Genomic DNA, 17,822 nt, shown 5'->3' with positions numbered 1-17,822 from the left:
GGTTTGGAAAAAGGGGCATTGGATGGGTAACAGCAGGGCAGCACCTGGGGGGGTCGGGGGGTGGTTGATTGAACTTGAGGAGCGGTGTAAATTATGACTGCTTTTCAGCGCAGTACTGAACCACATAACCACACTCAAACCATATGGGAGTGAGACAGGATGTTAAATAGTGAGAGGAAAAAGAGAATCAGTACAGGGCCAAAGATGCATGTGAGGGCCTGGTGATGGAGGCTAGACTGGGTCTGCTGATGGGAAATGTAACCCACAGACATGTTCACGACTCTCCCTTAAAAGGGTGGATGGCACATGTGAAGATGTGAATTTATGGCTTAACCAAAGGCCTTTACTTTTGGCCACCATTCCAGTCGATTTAATCTTACTAACATATTGCACTCTTGAAAAATCTGTTTTTAAAGACAGGGAGAGAAAGGTGCCCTTTAGGCTAAAAAACAGGAATGTCTGCCCGTGTCCCCACCACCCCTTTTTGAGTAAGGTTTGAACACCCCTGGGCTGAAGTCTCCGACACCCAGACTCATTCATCTCTGCCAAGGAGCGTTGCAGGAGCCGAAGGGGACATTCTCATATTGACACACCCGTGCTGATTTTGTGTATCAGCCCGCACAGCAGTGGCGGTTTTCACTTGCTGTCAAGGGAGTCTGTCTTGGACAGAAGCACAGTAAGGACGTCTGCGCAGAGGTACACTTTTTTCAAATGTACATGCCAATACCCGTCACGTTTCAGCCTCTTTATGTCTCTTAATGAATATTCAGGAATACCCGGGGGACTGGTCGCACTACACAGTCCTTCACACAGCTTTAAAATGCCTCTAATTTTTCACTGGACTGTTTCTCAGCTTCTACTTCATGTCATATCCTTTCAAGCAAGTTTAAACAGGGTTTAGACACTCTTCTCTTGCTGGCCATTTATTCTTCTGGCAGTGGGCAACACTGCGCTGGGCACTGGAAGAGCTCATCTAAGCTCTGGCTAACAGCAGGTTGTTCAGGGTGAGTCCATCATTTAGCCTGCACCTCACAGCCCCTCTAAGCAGAAGTGGTCATTTCTCAGCTGATAAACTACACAGAGAAAATAAACGGCAGACCACTCCAGTGGTAGGGTGTGGGCAGGGAGGGTGCTGGGTAGCTCCATAAATCTGTGTGTTATCTATGGGTTCCGATGGCGCAAACAAGTGAAGTGTGAGTGTGTGTGAGTGTGTGGGGGGTGTCATGGTGGTCATTAATCAATGGGGCTCTCAAGAATAGCAGACTAAACCTGCCCCCACGCTCTTCTCCTTTTCCTGTCTCTTTGACACAGATGCAGAAAGGCATGCACACAGATGCATGTGTGTACATATAGAAAGATCTCCGCTTCCTGCGAAACACACACACACACACACACGGACATGAACTCTGCCCTCAAAAGGCCAGGGCTGTTCCTTCTAATAAGATGCTGATGGCCATCGACCCCTCCGTTTAGGGATTTGCAAATTTCCATGCAACAATTCTGTTATCAACTTAGCAGTGTGAGATCAGTATGTCCTGGTGAAGATCACACAAGCCAGACGCACCGAAACATGTACCCACCCACCCTCCATGATCTAGCACCCAGAAAACAATGATAGAGAGAGGCCAGGTGCTTCAGGGTTTGCCCATCCACACCATCTTGCACTATGTAAGAGGCATGATGGACACTGGAAGGATGGGTACCCTTTACTCAAGGCAGCTTTTAATTCAGAAGAGCAAACAAGATGTAATAAGAGCTGTAAATCCTTGTTTCATGTTTGCTTTAATGCTGCCAAGGTGTGGCAGTCCTGGAATTTACCCACACGCTGGCTTCTGCAGTAAAAGAGACAACACTAAGTAAGTACGCTTTGTAATAGAGTGAAAAGAAATCACTGCACTGTGACATCCAGTACCATGATGGCAAAACCAAAAGAGTTCTAACACCTCTCCAGCAGCCGTGACTGCTTTGGCTAGCACACTGCCACAGCTTCATACTAATGGATGAAGACACCGAGACACTGATGATTCACGTGTCTGTGATGTGGGTGAGGGTTTTCTCGCGACACCGTTTTGTGTGTCATAATTTACAAGCAGAGTTGTAAAAGCAAGGTGAGAGATTGCAAATTCTGTGCAGTTTTGTCCTGTTAAATTATAGCAGTCATTGAGATATACGGAAGCATAACCGTGCTGGGATGAAAGAGAAGCCGCGATAAGATGTACGGACAGTAGCAGAATTACTCCTGTCAAACACAGACACTTACCTGAGGAGCCCGGAGGCTCTGCTGGAGACTGCACAAAGATTCTAGTCACTGATATAGGCACCATGAAAGCTGCTGGAACGTCAGTATATTCACATTAGTCCCATCCCTTCAGAGCTGCCATGTGTAGTCTGAGATGGTGGGGGGTGCTGGCATTGTGTTTTGAATTAGGGACTGATCTCCCACACAATACCAGCCTTGCTTCCACCCAACACGACCTACCTTCCTACTAAGGAAAGGGTACATCTCGTAGACTGGGTCATGGAAGGGGACCCCACAGTTTGCCTACAACCTGGATGGTGGAACATGTCCCAGGACAGGACCCAGTGATTTTGCTCACCTCCACAGTGGGCCAGGCCATAGAGGACATAGCCCTTATGGCAGAAGCATTGGTAGCTGCCGGGGGAGTTGACACAAGAGTGGTCACAGGCGCGATCAAAGGAGCATTCATCGATATCTACAGGAAAACAGGAGAAAGAGGGCGAGAGAAAAAAGATGGGGATGAGGTCACAAACAGGCCAGGGTGTGATGGGAATAGTGTACCCATTATAGTGTGAGATGACTACCCACCTACCCAAAAAGGCTTTGGAAACAATCTGTGTGTAGGTCAGCCTAGTGAGCCCTATGGGAGTTCAGATGAAGGACTCTGTTTCGTTTGGTCCTAGATCACTGTCTTGCTATGAAGAAAAAATGTTCTTCCTGGTTATTGTAATTACTTCATTAACAAGGAATAATGAAGCTATTACCAAACCACAGACACCAGGGCTGAGTGAGACAGTATGCCAGGTTGGGGCAGAGGAGATAATCCATTTACTTTAGCATTGGACCCCATTCGGCCTGTCCCTTCTATCTCGGTGCAGTTCAACTCTAGTGGGAAGCCTAAAACTTGAGCTTTGGGTTTTCCTGAAGCCCAGGAGGGCTCTTAGTAATTAAATGGACTGTTGCACATGACCGTAGGCCTTTAGCACTCCTTAGTTCACCAACCACCCTATGCACCCAAATAGAGGGGGCATGTCGTTGGTGACATGTCTTCAGCCATATAAAAGAAGTATCCTTCACTTTCATAGACCTGGCATTCATTCATATAAATATAATAATAAGATTTAGGATTTTTATTCATTATGTTTTTTGCATTGTTTGTAAGGGTTGCAGAAAAATAGTCTGGCTACAGGTCAAATATTTAGAACCGTATTACCAGATTGGGTGGTGTATCCTTAATATCCCACTATTCCATCTAGCAGCTGATGACCCTCTCCATTACAACTATGCTGAATTTTGACACTACCATGGAAAAGACAGATGTACAGATAGGTCTGAAAGCAGAGGGGTATGATCCAGTCCATATATTCAGTTACAATTAACGTAATCTTATTAGTTATTCTAAAACATATGTTAATTTACACAAGCAGTAGAAAAGCAGTAGAAACTTTTATACCAATATTCTCTTTATAGTTATGGGTGTGGTGGATGATCAGCAAACAATTTTGAAGCCAGACAGTTCATTTCCCAGGTCAGTCTTCATACACTAAACCATCACTTACTTGGGATGTTGGTACTGAATCCCACAAACACATCATCTTTTTCTCTTCAAAAACCTAATAAAGACTTTAATAATATGGCATTTCATCTAAATTAAAGGAAGGCCACGAAGCTGAAGATGAATAGCTTACCGTCATGCCAAAACACCAGATATGGGTTTCTTACCTTTTTGGAGGTACACAGAACCCCACAATTGTAAATACCCATGTTGCCATGGTAAACAATCACAAACAGACGCATACATGCACACAAACCCATGCCACTTTTCTGAACTCTGAGTTTTATCAAACAATCTTAGATCATTAAAACAACTCTTTCCTATTTGGTTAATTCCAGCAAGCACACTCCCAAGTAAGCAGCCATCGCAGCAGATTAAAAGGTTATTAAGTGATCGGTTTCAAAGTACAGACAGGATGTCTTTGGTGCTCCAGGTGCAATTAAAAGGAGAGTGTTCAAAGTTTCTTTGGGTTTCAAAGGCTTTTCACTGAATCACTCTGTGTAGGTACACTGAATCTGTCAGACATCAACACATTTGCTCATTACCTTCCATTTACTGGTGTACCCCAAGGCACTGCTTCAGGTCCCTCCTAGTTTTTTCTACATCCATTCTTTGGATTTCCACATGAAAATTTCTGTATCTTGAAACATGAGCAGTGTAACAATTTTTGTTTTCAACAAATTATTTAGAGTTTGTCTAGCTATTGTGTGCATTCAATAAAGTGTTTGTTTTGTGCTGTTTTACAAATAAACATTTTGATTTGCTATATTCAACCTTTGTTCTTTAATGAAAACCCTGTTGCTCATCTCCTCCCATAGATGTAATGCTTTTACTTATATCTCAAAGGCTTTGTTCATTTTAAAGGTTTATTATCCTCTCTAACTTTAATGTCGATTTTTTTTTTTTTTTGGCGGGGGGGAGACCTGCTTAATACAATGAGATCATTACTAACTGCCAGACCATCTTTTAATCTTTTTTTTCCATTTCTCAGCCAGTCTTAATCTTTTTAGTTTTCGTTTGTGGATTGAATTGTCTGTCACGAATGGAATACTGCAGACTTATTTAAATTTCTTACCTGCTCTAATAAACATACTTTAGAATAATGCATGTGCATTTTCCCCATAATTCAAATCCACAGGAAAATTTCTCTTTGGCTTTCACTTTACAACCTTTCTAAACATTTCTAAGTTGCTTCAAGCTGGAATGATAACGTATCTCTGAGTGCAATAGACCACATGATCTGTCCATCAGTCTATTCTAAATAACTATGTTTGAAGTAACAGTAGCAGAGATCTGGAGGTGATCCCAGCAGTGTAGGTATGTTAATCAAGAGGAGAACATGCAGGTACGGTGCTGACAGAGCTGGTACACAAATGAAAACCACAACCCAGGAGCTGAGAGGCAAAAGCTGTACCTGGTGAGCTGCCCTGCCATACAGCAAGTCATGTTAGAACTAAATAACAGAATAACAACTACATATATATATATATATATATATATATATAGAGAGAGAGAGAGAGAGCGAGAGAGAGAGAGATTCATTTCAGTGTTTTAGCCCTGGACTCTTATGTTAATGAAAAGGTTTCACCCTAAATGTGTACTTATGTTTTCACATAATATATAATTTCTTAAACAAGAGTTGAACGCCACAATTTTGCAAGACACAAATATCTTTTTGTTCTCTTGGCAACTTTTCCAGGGATTTTGTGCCATATAAATTAACAATCTGACAGCAGGGGGTTTTTCCGAGGTCTCCCCTCTGCTTTGAGCTGCTTAAAATGAGCTGCTCAGGATGGTGGTGGTTTTCCTTCATGTTTGAGGTCTCACTGCATGAAAACAGTTTCTTGTTTCTCATCGAACAGCAGCATGTTGCCGTGGCGCTCGCTATCAACTGAGCGGATACACTATGCGAGCAATGCTGTCGGGACCTTCACGTTGACTTTGCCAGGCTTTCTGCTGTTTCGGTTAATGGAGCATCTTTGAATTCATTTCCCACTGCAAGCTCAAATAAGAGTTTTGTCTCTTTGCACCAGGTGCTCATAGTAAGGACCTTCTTGGGACAATGAACAGCCATCCTCAGAGATACTGGTGATGTAAGGCTCCTGGAAAGCTCATGCAGAGCACACGTGGCTACAGGAACAATGTCAAGAGCACCACACCTGAGCTGAGAAAGCCCAGTGGTACACCACTGCTATTCTTCTGAATAATATTGATCTGATGAAGTGATAAATTAAAAGAGAGATTGCTGGGGGTGTGGCTGGGGAGCAAACTAGGACCGCAGTAAGAATTACAAAAGCGGTCTGTTGATCCAGTTCTTAAAGACCAACCCAACGTTATCTGACCAAAACACACGATTGCTTATGACCTCCAAAAGCACATTTATCCCTCTGCTTTGATTAGCTGAAATAAGTGTCCTTGAGGAACTCCATCTGCAAACGTAACTCTCTGCCAGTGAGGTGACATCACTGGTCTGTACTAGCACTGCCAGGTTGTCCAGGTCCCTTGCTTATTGCACTGCCACGTGAGGTTTGTGGGGATGTAGGACGAACCCCCATGTACGTGCAAAATGCCACGGGGGCCCACGGGCAGCCCTCTTGAGAAGCAAACAGGCTCACCTTTGTCATCCCTGCTTGGCCCACATCAGTACATCTCAACATGCTCAGTGCACGTGTTATTTTTAGCTGTGAAGGCAAAAGTCTCTTGAGCATGCTTGCGATAAAAAAAAATCCCAAAGTCTCAGCTCTGAAGATTTATCCCAACCATGCAGACTCCAGTTACATCTCTTCACATGGGCACAATTGGTGTGGGAAGAGGGAATGGAACATTAATTAAATGATAAACTGCACACTGAAACAAAAGGGTATGAAAGGAGAAAAAAAATGACAGAAAAGCTGTTTACACAGTGGAGATAATGGAGCAGCTTTATCAGAGCTGTTCTTATTCGGGAGAAGAGGCTGAATCTGATAAGCACCATCCCACAAGACCCTCATGGGGAGGTGCTCTTCAGGGTGGGGGTGTAGGGGAGGATTAGGTGAAGAGGAGGCCCAGAGACAAGAATGAGGTAAGAATGTCCCAGGCACTTGCACAGGTCAGACAAGTCCTGTCTTGATTGACAGGCCCTGACTGCTGACAGCCAGGAAAGACTGTGACTCCAGAAGCCCTAGATAACTGCAGAGTTTACACATCTCCTCACCTTCTGCACACCCCATCACTGGAAAAGATTTTAGGCTCCCATGTAATTTCAACTGTTGGTGAGTTTATTGAATGCTGTTGGGACCTGGGACCCCCCACCCATTTCAGCTGTATTGGGACAATGAGAAATATCCACATTGCACTGTTTGTCTGCAGAAGCCATTAGAGATCAACCCTGCATAATAAGGGTCACCATGAATATATGAATATAAATGTTGCTTGCCTAATCTTACTCAATCTCATATCATTTCTCAATCACTTTTTCAGTCAAACACATTCATATATATCACGTGATTATCTGTCCGTGATAATTATAATAAACCCTTTTGCATCAGCTTTGCTATTGTTTTGCTGCTTTCCCCCCAACTTTATATAAAGAAACCTATTTTATACAGCTGTACATTTTTACCATTTCAGGTCAAGTACCACGACAGCCTTCCTGAATCTCAAACCACTAACCTTCAATGTCTTTAACCATTATACTACCAGCTGTGTGTCTATTAACCTTCTGTCACTCAACAGTGAACTGGTAAGGGCTAGATAAGGGTGTTGCTTTGGCTCTCTGCTCCCTCAGCTTCCCCGGCACCACCAGGTCGGAGTCTATTAACCCTGGATTTTGCCACAGGCGCCCAAGTTGACCCCTGACGCGTCCTGACAAACAAGCAAAGTAGCTCCTCATGGAAAGTGTCGGAAAGACTCAACTGAACGCGCAAAAAGAGATTGACTGAGGAACAGGTTTCCTGCATGCAGGGGTGGTGCTTCACAGGGCCAAAGAACAAAGTTCGATCCAGTGCAAGTCATTTCATTAGCTCCCGAAAGTCTTACATCTGGTGGGAAACAGAGCAGCCATTAATTGCGGTGCCCTTTTCACTGAATTGTAGGGAGATGGCAAATGCAAAATGAGACCTGCTTTCCAAAATCACACCTGAAGGAGGGCAGCAACATGACGCATGTTCTTAATGTAAATGAGGGATCTTCAAATATGTGCAGACAGCTTCGGAGGAAGAGGAGAAAATGAGCACGTCTGAAAGTGAAACGGCCACATTTTTAAATTGCAGCGATGACACAATATCCCATCGTCAGAGAGTAATCTAGAGAAAACTACCAGCTCCGAAAAAACCAACACCAATTAAAAGAAAGTGTTTTTTTTTTTTTATTTAGTCTGTGCAGTCGCTCTTGTGAGGTGTAGGAGATTAAGGAGACAGACCACGGTAAATGATAACCTTGAGCTATAACAAGTTGCGGTGGAGTGTGTGTGCAGTGTGCCTGATGCCAAGGTAGTAGGGGTAGCTAACAAAAGTTCCCTTCAGTGAGACAAGAGAGAACCTTATGGGCAGTAGCTTCTCCACGCTAAATGACTTTGCAGGTTTCACGCAGAAACCTTGGCCAGAGGATCTTACCATGAGTTTGAACATCTCAGCGACTAGTTTCTCCAGTTGCAATACCCTTGATGTAGGTACTTACCCTGAGCTAATGCAGTAGAAACTCTCTTGCTGCGTAAATGGGTACATCAAAGCAAGTAGCTTAAACCTGAGAACCATTAACCCACTAGAACAAGTGGGAAAAAACTACTGCCAGGAACAGCATGAGCACCAAGAGTGCTTGGGTTGACAGGTGTGGCCTCTGATTCTCTGCCCTTGCAGAGCTGCGGCGAGCAAATGCAAAACCACCGAGCACCTGCACATCTGTGGCCCTGGATGCCCTCAGTCCATCCACATGTCAGGTGCAATGATGTTCACTCCACAGATGCCACTTCACATCCCCACCGAGCTGCCAGCAGATCAAGGAGGCGAAAACACGGAGGAGCTATGTTTCAGCAACACTACCCACCCCCAGGAGGGAGTTGACAGTGGATGTTGCACTAGTAAGAGGATAAATACCACCACAACCATGCTTATGTCCCCTCCACTCCCCTGGTAAAGAGAACCATTTAAACGTACCCTTTCTGAATAATTTCATATCCTGTTCCACAAGCCCCAAAGGTCTGTTGCTACAGAGACCAGAACTTTACGCACACCTCTTCAATAGCACACATGGGAAATAATAAGACAGTTATTTGTGCCCAAAGAAGAGATTGAATTTTTTTTTATATTGCTTTGACTTTCAGGGTCAGTGTCTGGCTTCCAGTAAAGATCAGAATACACCAAGTAAAGAAGATGAATCAAAATGGTAAGGTGAACTCAGGACAGTCGAGACACCAGGGGGAGGCGCAGAGGACAATGAATGCTTACCTTGGCAGCTCCTCTCGTTGGTCAGCAGTTTGTAGCCCTTCTTGCAGCTGCACTCGAAGCTGCCCACTGTGTTGCGGCACACGTGGTCACAGCCGCCATTGTTCAGCCGGCACTCGTCGATGTCTGTAAGGTGTTTGGGTCGGGTTCGGGGCAGAGGTCACAGTGAGTTCCACCGTAAGGACAGAACAGTGCTCATGATGGCGGTCATGTTTGATGGACACTACGGGGCACCCCGAAGCTCAAAGACAGGGAGACGGAGGGGTGTCACGGGGAAGAAGCGAGGCAATCGATTTGTGTGTGTTTGTTCGTGCGTGCATGCATGCGTGCGTGTGAGCACTCAAGGCAAGAGGCTTTGCCTGCAAAGAGAACCGTGAGACGTGCAGATTCACAGAGCCATTCCACAACAACCCAGAGTGCTGGGTCCAAATGCCAAGTCCCGCAGCTCTTCCTAGCGTGCTGTAAAAGCAAAGTGTGCCGCCTCCTTCCGCCGTTTTGTTGTGCTTTCGTCCGTACTGGCCAATCGATACATCATCCGCCCGGGGCTTTGATTTGATCACATTTGCGGTACAACTAATAGCTCATGTTTACAATTAAGACAAAATCACCATTGCAAATGAGGCATCATTCTCGAAGTGGGATGGGCGGGCATCATCTGTTGCAAATAAATGCATCAAAAATGGAAAAGAACAACAGGGCCGGCTCTGCACCCCCACCCTGTGGGAGTGGGATGGCTCTGCAGCAGACCCCTGTCTTCTCGTGCCAATACTGTCTGTAGTTGTTTTTCATTGTTTCCTTTCAAAACCAGACTAATAAAGCCCAGTTCACTTTTATCGTAGCTGTTAGCAACGCATTACGAGTGCTCAGCATGGGCATGGAGGCGGGACTGGCTCCTACTCCTGGCAGGACAAGAGCGGCACAGCGGTCCGCTCCCTTTTTCTATCCTCAGTGTTCTTTAGCTAGGCCCCCCTACCCCTCATTTTATGTCCTCATCAATCCTTCTGTCTTTTCCAGTTCAAGCCCAGCTGCAAGTTTTCATGGATGAACACCCAGGGAAGTGCCAGACAACATATGAATTTTAAATAGGTAATAATGCGAAGGGCCACTTTTTAGAGCAATTCCAGTCTTTCTTGCAATGCTGCTATATAAGTTATGGCAGTGGGATATTGAACTTTCAAGCTTTAAGAAGGAAAGCCTCTGCTTGTATAAAAAGCGGCTAAAATGTACTCTACACCCCAAGTGCCTGAACTTTCCATTAAAGTTCCATTAAAGTTCAGTCATGCTAAGACCTGGTGACTGGAGAAGCCATGGAAGGTGTCTGATGTCATCCTGGTCTTGAATCAATTTAGCAACGTGTTTTGAGATATTATGACCTTGCAACATGGGAACAACATGAGGCAATAGTGTTTGCACAATAGGGATCATCTGGTTACCCAAAATGCCTTCATATTCTGTAGCCAATTCATAACCGTGTAGAAAAATCTTCCGATCCAGGAGCTCCCACAAGACAGGTGCTCATACAAGACAGATCCACCACCATGTCTCCCAGCTGCTAAAAGCACAGTGTGGGTAAAGGGATCCTTTGGGTTTATCAAAAGGTATAGCTAAAAGGTATATTCAAATGTAATTTTGACAATGATGACTTGACACTGGAAACTGCCAGATCAAGTAATTTATTCATGCAATGCACCTGCAATTCAGCCACTGACTACTTATCCACCTTCCAGCTGTTTTAGTGGTCTCAAACTTCGTTAGGAACTGAATAAAGTGCTTTTTTATGGCTGACACCTTTTTGCAATTGGTATGCAACTTAACATGACTCACCGATATAGATGTGCTTGATATTATCTAGTTGCTTCAAAATTTGAGCTCTTTGAGTCAAAATCAAAACACAGGTCTAACTGACGTGTTCAGATGTATTTAATTTTAATTTTTGTAGCATTTGAAAATAAAAGCCTATAAAAATTTAGAGATTATGTCTTCATGTCCGGCTGTGAGAAGAACCACTTAACTGTCATATTGTTGTCCCAGAAATGGAAAGAGTGCGGTGACAGGATGGAGGTAAAATTCTGACAAGAGTGGAGCTACAAAGAAGATACTGCACCTTTGCAGGTCTTGCGGTCGGGCTGCAGGGTGAAGCCTACAGGACAGCTGCAGCGCACCCCCGTTGTAGCATCATGACAGGTGCTGTCACAGCCCCCATTGTTGACCGCGCAGGTTTCTGCAGGAGCATATAGTGCAGTTTTTAACACTCACATCAAAAAAAATGCACATCAGTTAGCAGCTATCAATAACTTCTTGCGAGGGGTTTGAGAAGACCCTACTGTTTAAAGTGCTCAAGCCCAAGGGTGAAAAGAAAGAAGAAAAAGCACATGTGTGTAAGAGAAAGGACTGTTCTTTGGTTTGGGCTGGAGTCCAGATAACTGCTTAATAAGTCAGCCTTCATCACAGGGATGCTTTCATTTGCCACCTCATGCCATCACACTCATCTCATCATCGGTATGGGTGATGACTTGCTTCATTGTTGTAATGACACCTGTTGTGAGGAAGGCTCTTGTCTGTTTTTTGTACTTGAAGTCACTTTTCCCTGTTTAAGAACCTTATCATTTCACTCACTCTTAAGTTGAAAGTCCTTCTCCGATGAGTTTGGCAACATCAGCAGCACTTGAAGCCCATTTCATGCAGCCCTGGTCTTAGAGATTGGGATGGAAGAGTTCACCCATGTGATTAATGGCAGAGGAATATTAGCCAGAGTGACTTTGATAGAGCACTGTGTTGTTCTCCTTTTGTCCAAAACACAGACTCTGAGCTGGCACCACATTTATGAAACATGGCAAGTCACAGGGTTCTGCACCACCCATCTGAGAGCAGTTGGTTGGGATTCAGCCTTTCGACTCTATGCAGAAAAAAGAGACTTGGAGCTCTGTCTCCTCTGAACAAGTAAAGTGTGCAAATGTGCGGATGTCCACAGACTGTAACCCCTAGGAAGCCTTCCAAAGAGCAGCCCTTCCTTGGTGAGATGTGGGGAAGGAGATGTTTTGGTTGGGGAGTGACCATGAGAGAAGATTCTAACTGAGGATCAGTCTTATTAAATGCATTTGGTTGGTGAAATCCATAAGTGACTACAACCTGAAGGACAATGAGAACCAGCAAGCATTCAGTCAGGAGGTTTCCTTTTTATGGGTGTGGTTGGAGGACATTAGCACTTGAGAGAGGGTGAAAAGCTGTTTCAGATGCCATGGTAGGGCAGACCTCCCCCCCACACCAAGGCCAGCAAAAACATCTTCATTTCCACGTGAAAACTCTCAGTGCTTCACGGGAGCTGGGCCTGTCAAACGTGGTCAAATTCTGTTCACGAGATGTTGCAAAGAGGATGACTTAGCAGATAGGAAAAGAGAAAGAATGGTCCGAAGGCACCGTCCCAGTGTTTCTAGGTCCACAAATTACTCTTGGTCTGCCTGAACTATGGCACCATTCGCAACACGTGATTTTTTCCCCACCGACAGTCATGCGCCCGCTTTCGCACAGCTCTCTGTTTGCCACCGCGCACTGGGCTGTCTGTCCCCACACTCCTGCCATGATCAATCACCTTTTGAGACCCGCCATGTCGAAAATAACCTGAGAGATTCCTCTCCATGTGTTGTGTTGTGTGGTGACGTGAGAGCAGCAAATGGGGAGAGTGAGACCACGAGAAGATGCAGGATCTGTTTGCAAAAATTATACACTGCAGGGCACCCAAACTTGGCACTCAGAGCGAGTGGGGGGGCACGCAAGCTCTGTCACGGCATGCCTGTAAAAGTACTCCAAGAGATAGCAATTGCGCTAAGCTGTAATGACCATGTGTTAAGAGAGTAAGAAATATTTCTATATCTTTATGCCATTTACGGCTTAAAATAAAAAACAAGGTGCGTGTGTGGTATTGCTTCTCTTTTCAAGCTTAACATGTGCTCTACTAGAGGCTGAAGTCACCATCCAGAGACCAAGACATTCCACTGTCCTCTCCAGCAAAACCTGCAGAATTTTTATTTATAGTCAATATAGCAGGCAAAACCTCTGTTCAGTTGACAGGAAAAGGTACCATTGGTAAATATGTCATAAATCAGGCGCAATCGCAATTAAAGTATCTAATGAGGAATGAAATTACCTGCCGTCTGATTTCCTTCAAAAATGAACCCCCAAGCTCATTAAATCTTGCTGAACGTCACTCAGTATTAGGTGCTACAGACTGACTTGCACCGGAGGGAAAAAAGGGCTGAAAAACAAGCCAGCGGAGGTCATTTTCCAAAAAGTCTCTTTACAGCGCTCACTGCTCAATAATGGTACGTGCACAGTTTAAGGGCCTATCTAGGGTTTGATTTTTAGAAGTCTGGCAATTTATAATTCTAGGAAAAAGGACCTTTTTTATGTCTTTCTCACAAACATTCTAAAAGAATTGTTTATTTTTTATTATTGTTTCCCTGTAATCAGTAGCTGTTTTGTAATTGTTCCTCTTTATTTCCCTCTGCAGTGTGGTTTGTTGGTGGAGGTGCTACACTCCATGAACTTTGATTGATTGCTGTGTGGGCGGAGCCTCCTTTTCCGAGGCTGCCATATGGTTGTGGAACAGAGCTCAGTGGGGGACCGTGCCATGCCAGAACAGGAAAAACACACTCCACCTAAACCCAGAGTGACCCAATTCGCCCGGGTTTTGAAACCGCACTGCACCGATTCTGATTTGCTCATCCCCTTGCTTCTGTCCGTTGAGTTCAGTGCCAAATTAAATTTTGACGCACGCCTTATGTATCACACTTCTCGCTCTTGTGCATGGAGGTAGACGGACCTCCAAGGTTTGAAGGGTTCCATCACCAGGAGAAAGGTTTGTGCCAAACGACCCTGTATTCATCACCGTCATCACCCAATTGCTTCCCCAATTGTACCCTCGAACTGCAACCAATTTATCAAGCTACAGCCAGAAAGACATGCAGTAAGTCCAAGGTTACTTCAAGGAAGGAAAGATTCCCTGCCAGCTGGGTGTGAATGCTGTTTCAACATGAGAAGTGAAGCAAAGGAAGGCGGAGGGCAATCATGACCACTCACTGCAACCCTGCTTAACACTTCACTGTCCTCCAGGGCAATCGATCCACTTGCAGAGTGCTGTAAGAAATGGGATGCTCTGGTTTCCACCCTCTCTCTCTGTGAGAGGTCTTGACTGAGAGGGCGGCCGTGGCAACGGCTTTCTGTCAATTCATACCCGTTACCCCTCCCCACCGGTCACCTTGAAGATGAGGACCTTTTGGAAAGCAGCGCTTTTTATGCATTTCTGACTCACTTTTGAGCATTATAATTATGCTGGAAATCATTCTGACGTGCAGTAATAGGATTTATTTGAACAGATTTACTTTTTTCCTGTATGAGTGACCAAAGTCTGCATGTTGTGTTTTGCCTATTTTTTGTACACATTTTCGCAGCTACCCATCAAAAATGAATGTCAAGGATGTGAACCATTTATCTGATGCCTTTCTCCAAAGCAAATTGCAGCAATTTATGCCCATTTATACAGCTGGGTAATTTTTACTGGACCAATTCGGGGTACGTCCTTGCTTCATGTTACAGAAGGAGGTGGGAATCAAAGCTGAGCCTTTCAAGTAGGTAACAACTGTAATCATTACATCACCTGCTGCCTCAGTAGAAATACAGTAAAAAAATATTTAGTTGTAGTATTGTGGGTTCAGAATAAAATGAATGGCTCTCAGTTTGCTGTTCTTTTTACGATTCTGACCCATTCAAAATTTTGCTAAATAAATCATATGTGTATTGATAATAGGAATAATATTTTATTATGTCAAGGCATTAAATCCAGCTGTATTTTTTAAGATAAAATGTGAATTAAAACATTTTTATATGGACGTTCTAGTTTATGCAAGCCTATGCAAGTTTACAAGTTTAAACAAGTTCAAATTTACATATTTTAAAATAAATTGTGTTTATTTCCTTCCTTTATTGGAACCAGACAATAATTCCTGCTTATAATAATTTCAATAATTTCCGTTTTTAACTGACAGGATTGTCTAATTAAAGCAAACCGACATTTTTCTTATCATCGCCGTTCTGAGCAACATCGGGCCCGCGATCCTTTGTGGCCGCGGCTCCTAGCGCAGAGGAACGCCTGGCCGCCTTTCGCACATCGGTAATCTACAATGTTATTCCGCAGCAACACACCATCTCCCGCTCCCCTAACGGCCGTCACAACGGAACCGGGACAGAGCGCCGGCACCAGCGCCGGGACGCTTCTGAAGAGCTGTCGTAACAGTTGGGACCGAAAGGCTGAGGCTCACCTTTCACTTGGCAGGGCTGCAGCACCGATAACAACTTCACTTCAGCCTGTCAAAGCCCAGCCGCATCATTTACGGGAGAATGGTGCGGCCTTCCGTCACACCGCATTCCCCTGCAGGTGCATGCTGGGTAAAAGGAAACCTGCTGCATAACCTTTCCTGCAGGGAGGTTTTTGAGCCTCTTGCTCGTAAATCTTTAAAAAAACACCCCAGCTTTCTTAAATACAGGGTAGTGTTCCATTTGTGCCTAATAGCTTATTACTGCAGCTGTAATTTATGGTGAAGTAATTGTAGGTGCAGTTCGGGTTTTGTAAGGGCACCAGCAACAAAACGTCCACTTCGATGTGTCAGATAATAACGGGGTTGTTGAGATCTGACAACCCCAACATGACTAGAAACATAAGAAGAATATTACAAAGGAGAGGAGGCCGTCCGGCTAATTCATCTGAGCTCGAAAGCCGAGAGCCCGACTTACAAAGCTCTTGCTCTGGAAATGAAATTCCCGCACATGTTCTCATCAGCCGAATAAAAGCACCCATGCGAACGCTTTACGAATACGGTCCTGTCGAGGACGTACATGTTGAAAGAGCACTCGTGGAACAGCAAAGCAGGAGGAGTAGGAGAGGAGGTCAAAGGGAACGGCGCTGCATCACAGTGTTAGTTGTGACCCCCCCCCCCCGGGACAGAAAAGGTGTGGTTAAACCAGCGCTCCCGCCCACCACCCAACCACCCGTCCATCCATCCACCCACCCACCACCCATACTGGAAGAACAGGGATATTTACCATTGGGTAACAGTTGTGGTGCTGCTTGCTGCTGGGCACTCCGATCCCCTGCACACACACACACACACACACACACACACACACACACACACACACACGCATGCACACATTGCAAAAACAGCACTTTAGTGCTCTGGGTTTACTGCAAGGCCAGCCGACACACACAAATACCCGCACGCCTTGCCTGTGGTGCTCCGAGGACATCTGCATGGGTGTAGGAAGGCCCTCGGCATCCTGGGAAGCAGTACAGCTGCAGAGGTACAACCTCAGATGGGACCCCTGGGTTGCTTTCTTTTTTTTCTTTTTTTTTTTTTAAACGATATACCGATAGCATACGGTAACATTGAATATGCAGTTTTGTTTTAGTATTGTGCCATGATCAGAATCGACGAGAGGGAGCAACTGCAGACATCCATCAGTTCACGACAAGAAGGAATGCGTCCATCACTGGAAAGTGACACTACATTCGCTGTCCTGTCAACATCTTTCCTAATCTTCACGTGGGAGACATGCTTCTCAGATCACAGCAGTAGCACTGCTCGTGGAGGAAAGAGACACATAGACATGCGTCGAAAAACACACTTCATTTTAGCCTGGGAGGTCTTGTGTTTGCGCAGACGGTGGCAGCAGGCGAGTGGCATGTAAAGGCGTGTTTCACTGAGTTAGCGCAGCCAGGGAATGGCAGCAGGCAGCCGGTTAGTGGTTAGCGGGTGACGAACGAAAGGAGGCCCTTTCGGCACAGCTGGAACATTCGCACAGAAAGGTACAAGAATGGCGGGGGGCACCGACTTCGATGGCTTCAGGGCTAACGGTGTTAGAGGCAAGGGCTCGAAGACTGCGGCGACATTCTGCTCTTCGTCCCAAACAGCACTCAAACATTTTTGACATCGGTGAGACAGATGTACAGCTGACGCCATCAAGGGTATTTTCTGAACCAGCTTTGGCCAACCGTCCGCCGCTTGCCTGAGACACACTCCCGGGGTGAACTCGGCCGGGCTTCGGGCGCCGTCCAACTAGCGAGCGTGCATCGTCAACTTTTGGCCCTCCGAGTCCTGCCAGATTGCGAGACTGGACTGCACACCTTGCACTGTTGACACGTGTTGCCATAGTGACAGCACCGCTTCAGCCCCATTGAGACACACAGACAGACTGGCAACGTACACTGCCCACGCAATAAGAGAGTTTGCAATTGTAGAGGCATGCTCTTCCACACGCTCAGAGATGCACGCACATACCCGGTCACATTTCTCTCAACACTCCGACAAGACACCTGACAATGCCGTGCGTGCGTGCGTGCGTGCGTGCGTGTGTGGGGTGGAGGCGCACAATGGGCCGAGTGTGACTAACTCGCAGTGATTACAGGTCCTGAGCGTGCTTGCATCTGCCTGCTATTTGGGGATGTTTATGATTTGCTGCACCAACAGCTTGAGTACTTCCACATGACGACTTCTCTTGTTCTTGTTTTGTTTAGTTTCGGGCTTTGCGGAAACGTACGTGCAAACACGCTGGAGTG

At 45.3% G+C, this 17,822-nt stretch overlaps 1 protein-coding gene across 4 annotated transcripts in view; it reads right to left on the bottom strand.

The window, feature by feature from the left end:
- Positions 1-17,822, bottom strand: part of scube3 (signal peptide, CUB domain, EGF-like 3) — an 84,785-nt gene that overhangs the window by 11,615 nt on the left and 55,348 nt on the right. For 3 of the 4 annotated variants that reach the window (XM_018760154.2, XM_018760155.2, XM_018760156.2), the window contains exons 7-10: positions 16,310-16,357; positions 11,319-11,435; positions 9,218-9,340; positions 2,598-2,714 (exon numbers count right to left, since the gene is read on the bottom strand). In XM_018760154.2, the coding sequence (XP_018615670.1) occupies positions 2,598-2,714; positions 9,218-9,340; positions 11,319-11,435; positions 16,310-16,357 (405 nt within the window). The remainder of the gene's footprint in view (positions 1-2,597; positions 2,715-9,217; positions 9,341-11,318; positions 11,436-16,309; positions 16,358-17,822) is intronic. The other variant, XM_029246492.1, reaches the window with a different exon arrangement.

This window comes from Scleropages formosus, chromosome 19, assembly GCF_900964775.1.
Source record: "Scleropages formosus chromosome 19, fSclFor1.1, whole genome shotgun sequence".
NCBI classification, from domain to species: domain Eukaryota; kingdom Metazoa; phylum Chordata; class Actinopteri; order Osteoglossiformes; family Osteoglossidae; genus Scleropages; species Scleropages formosus.
This window is presented reverse-complemented; position numbering and strand designations above follow the sequence as displayed.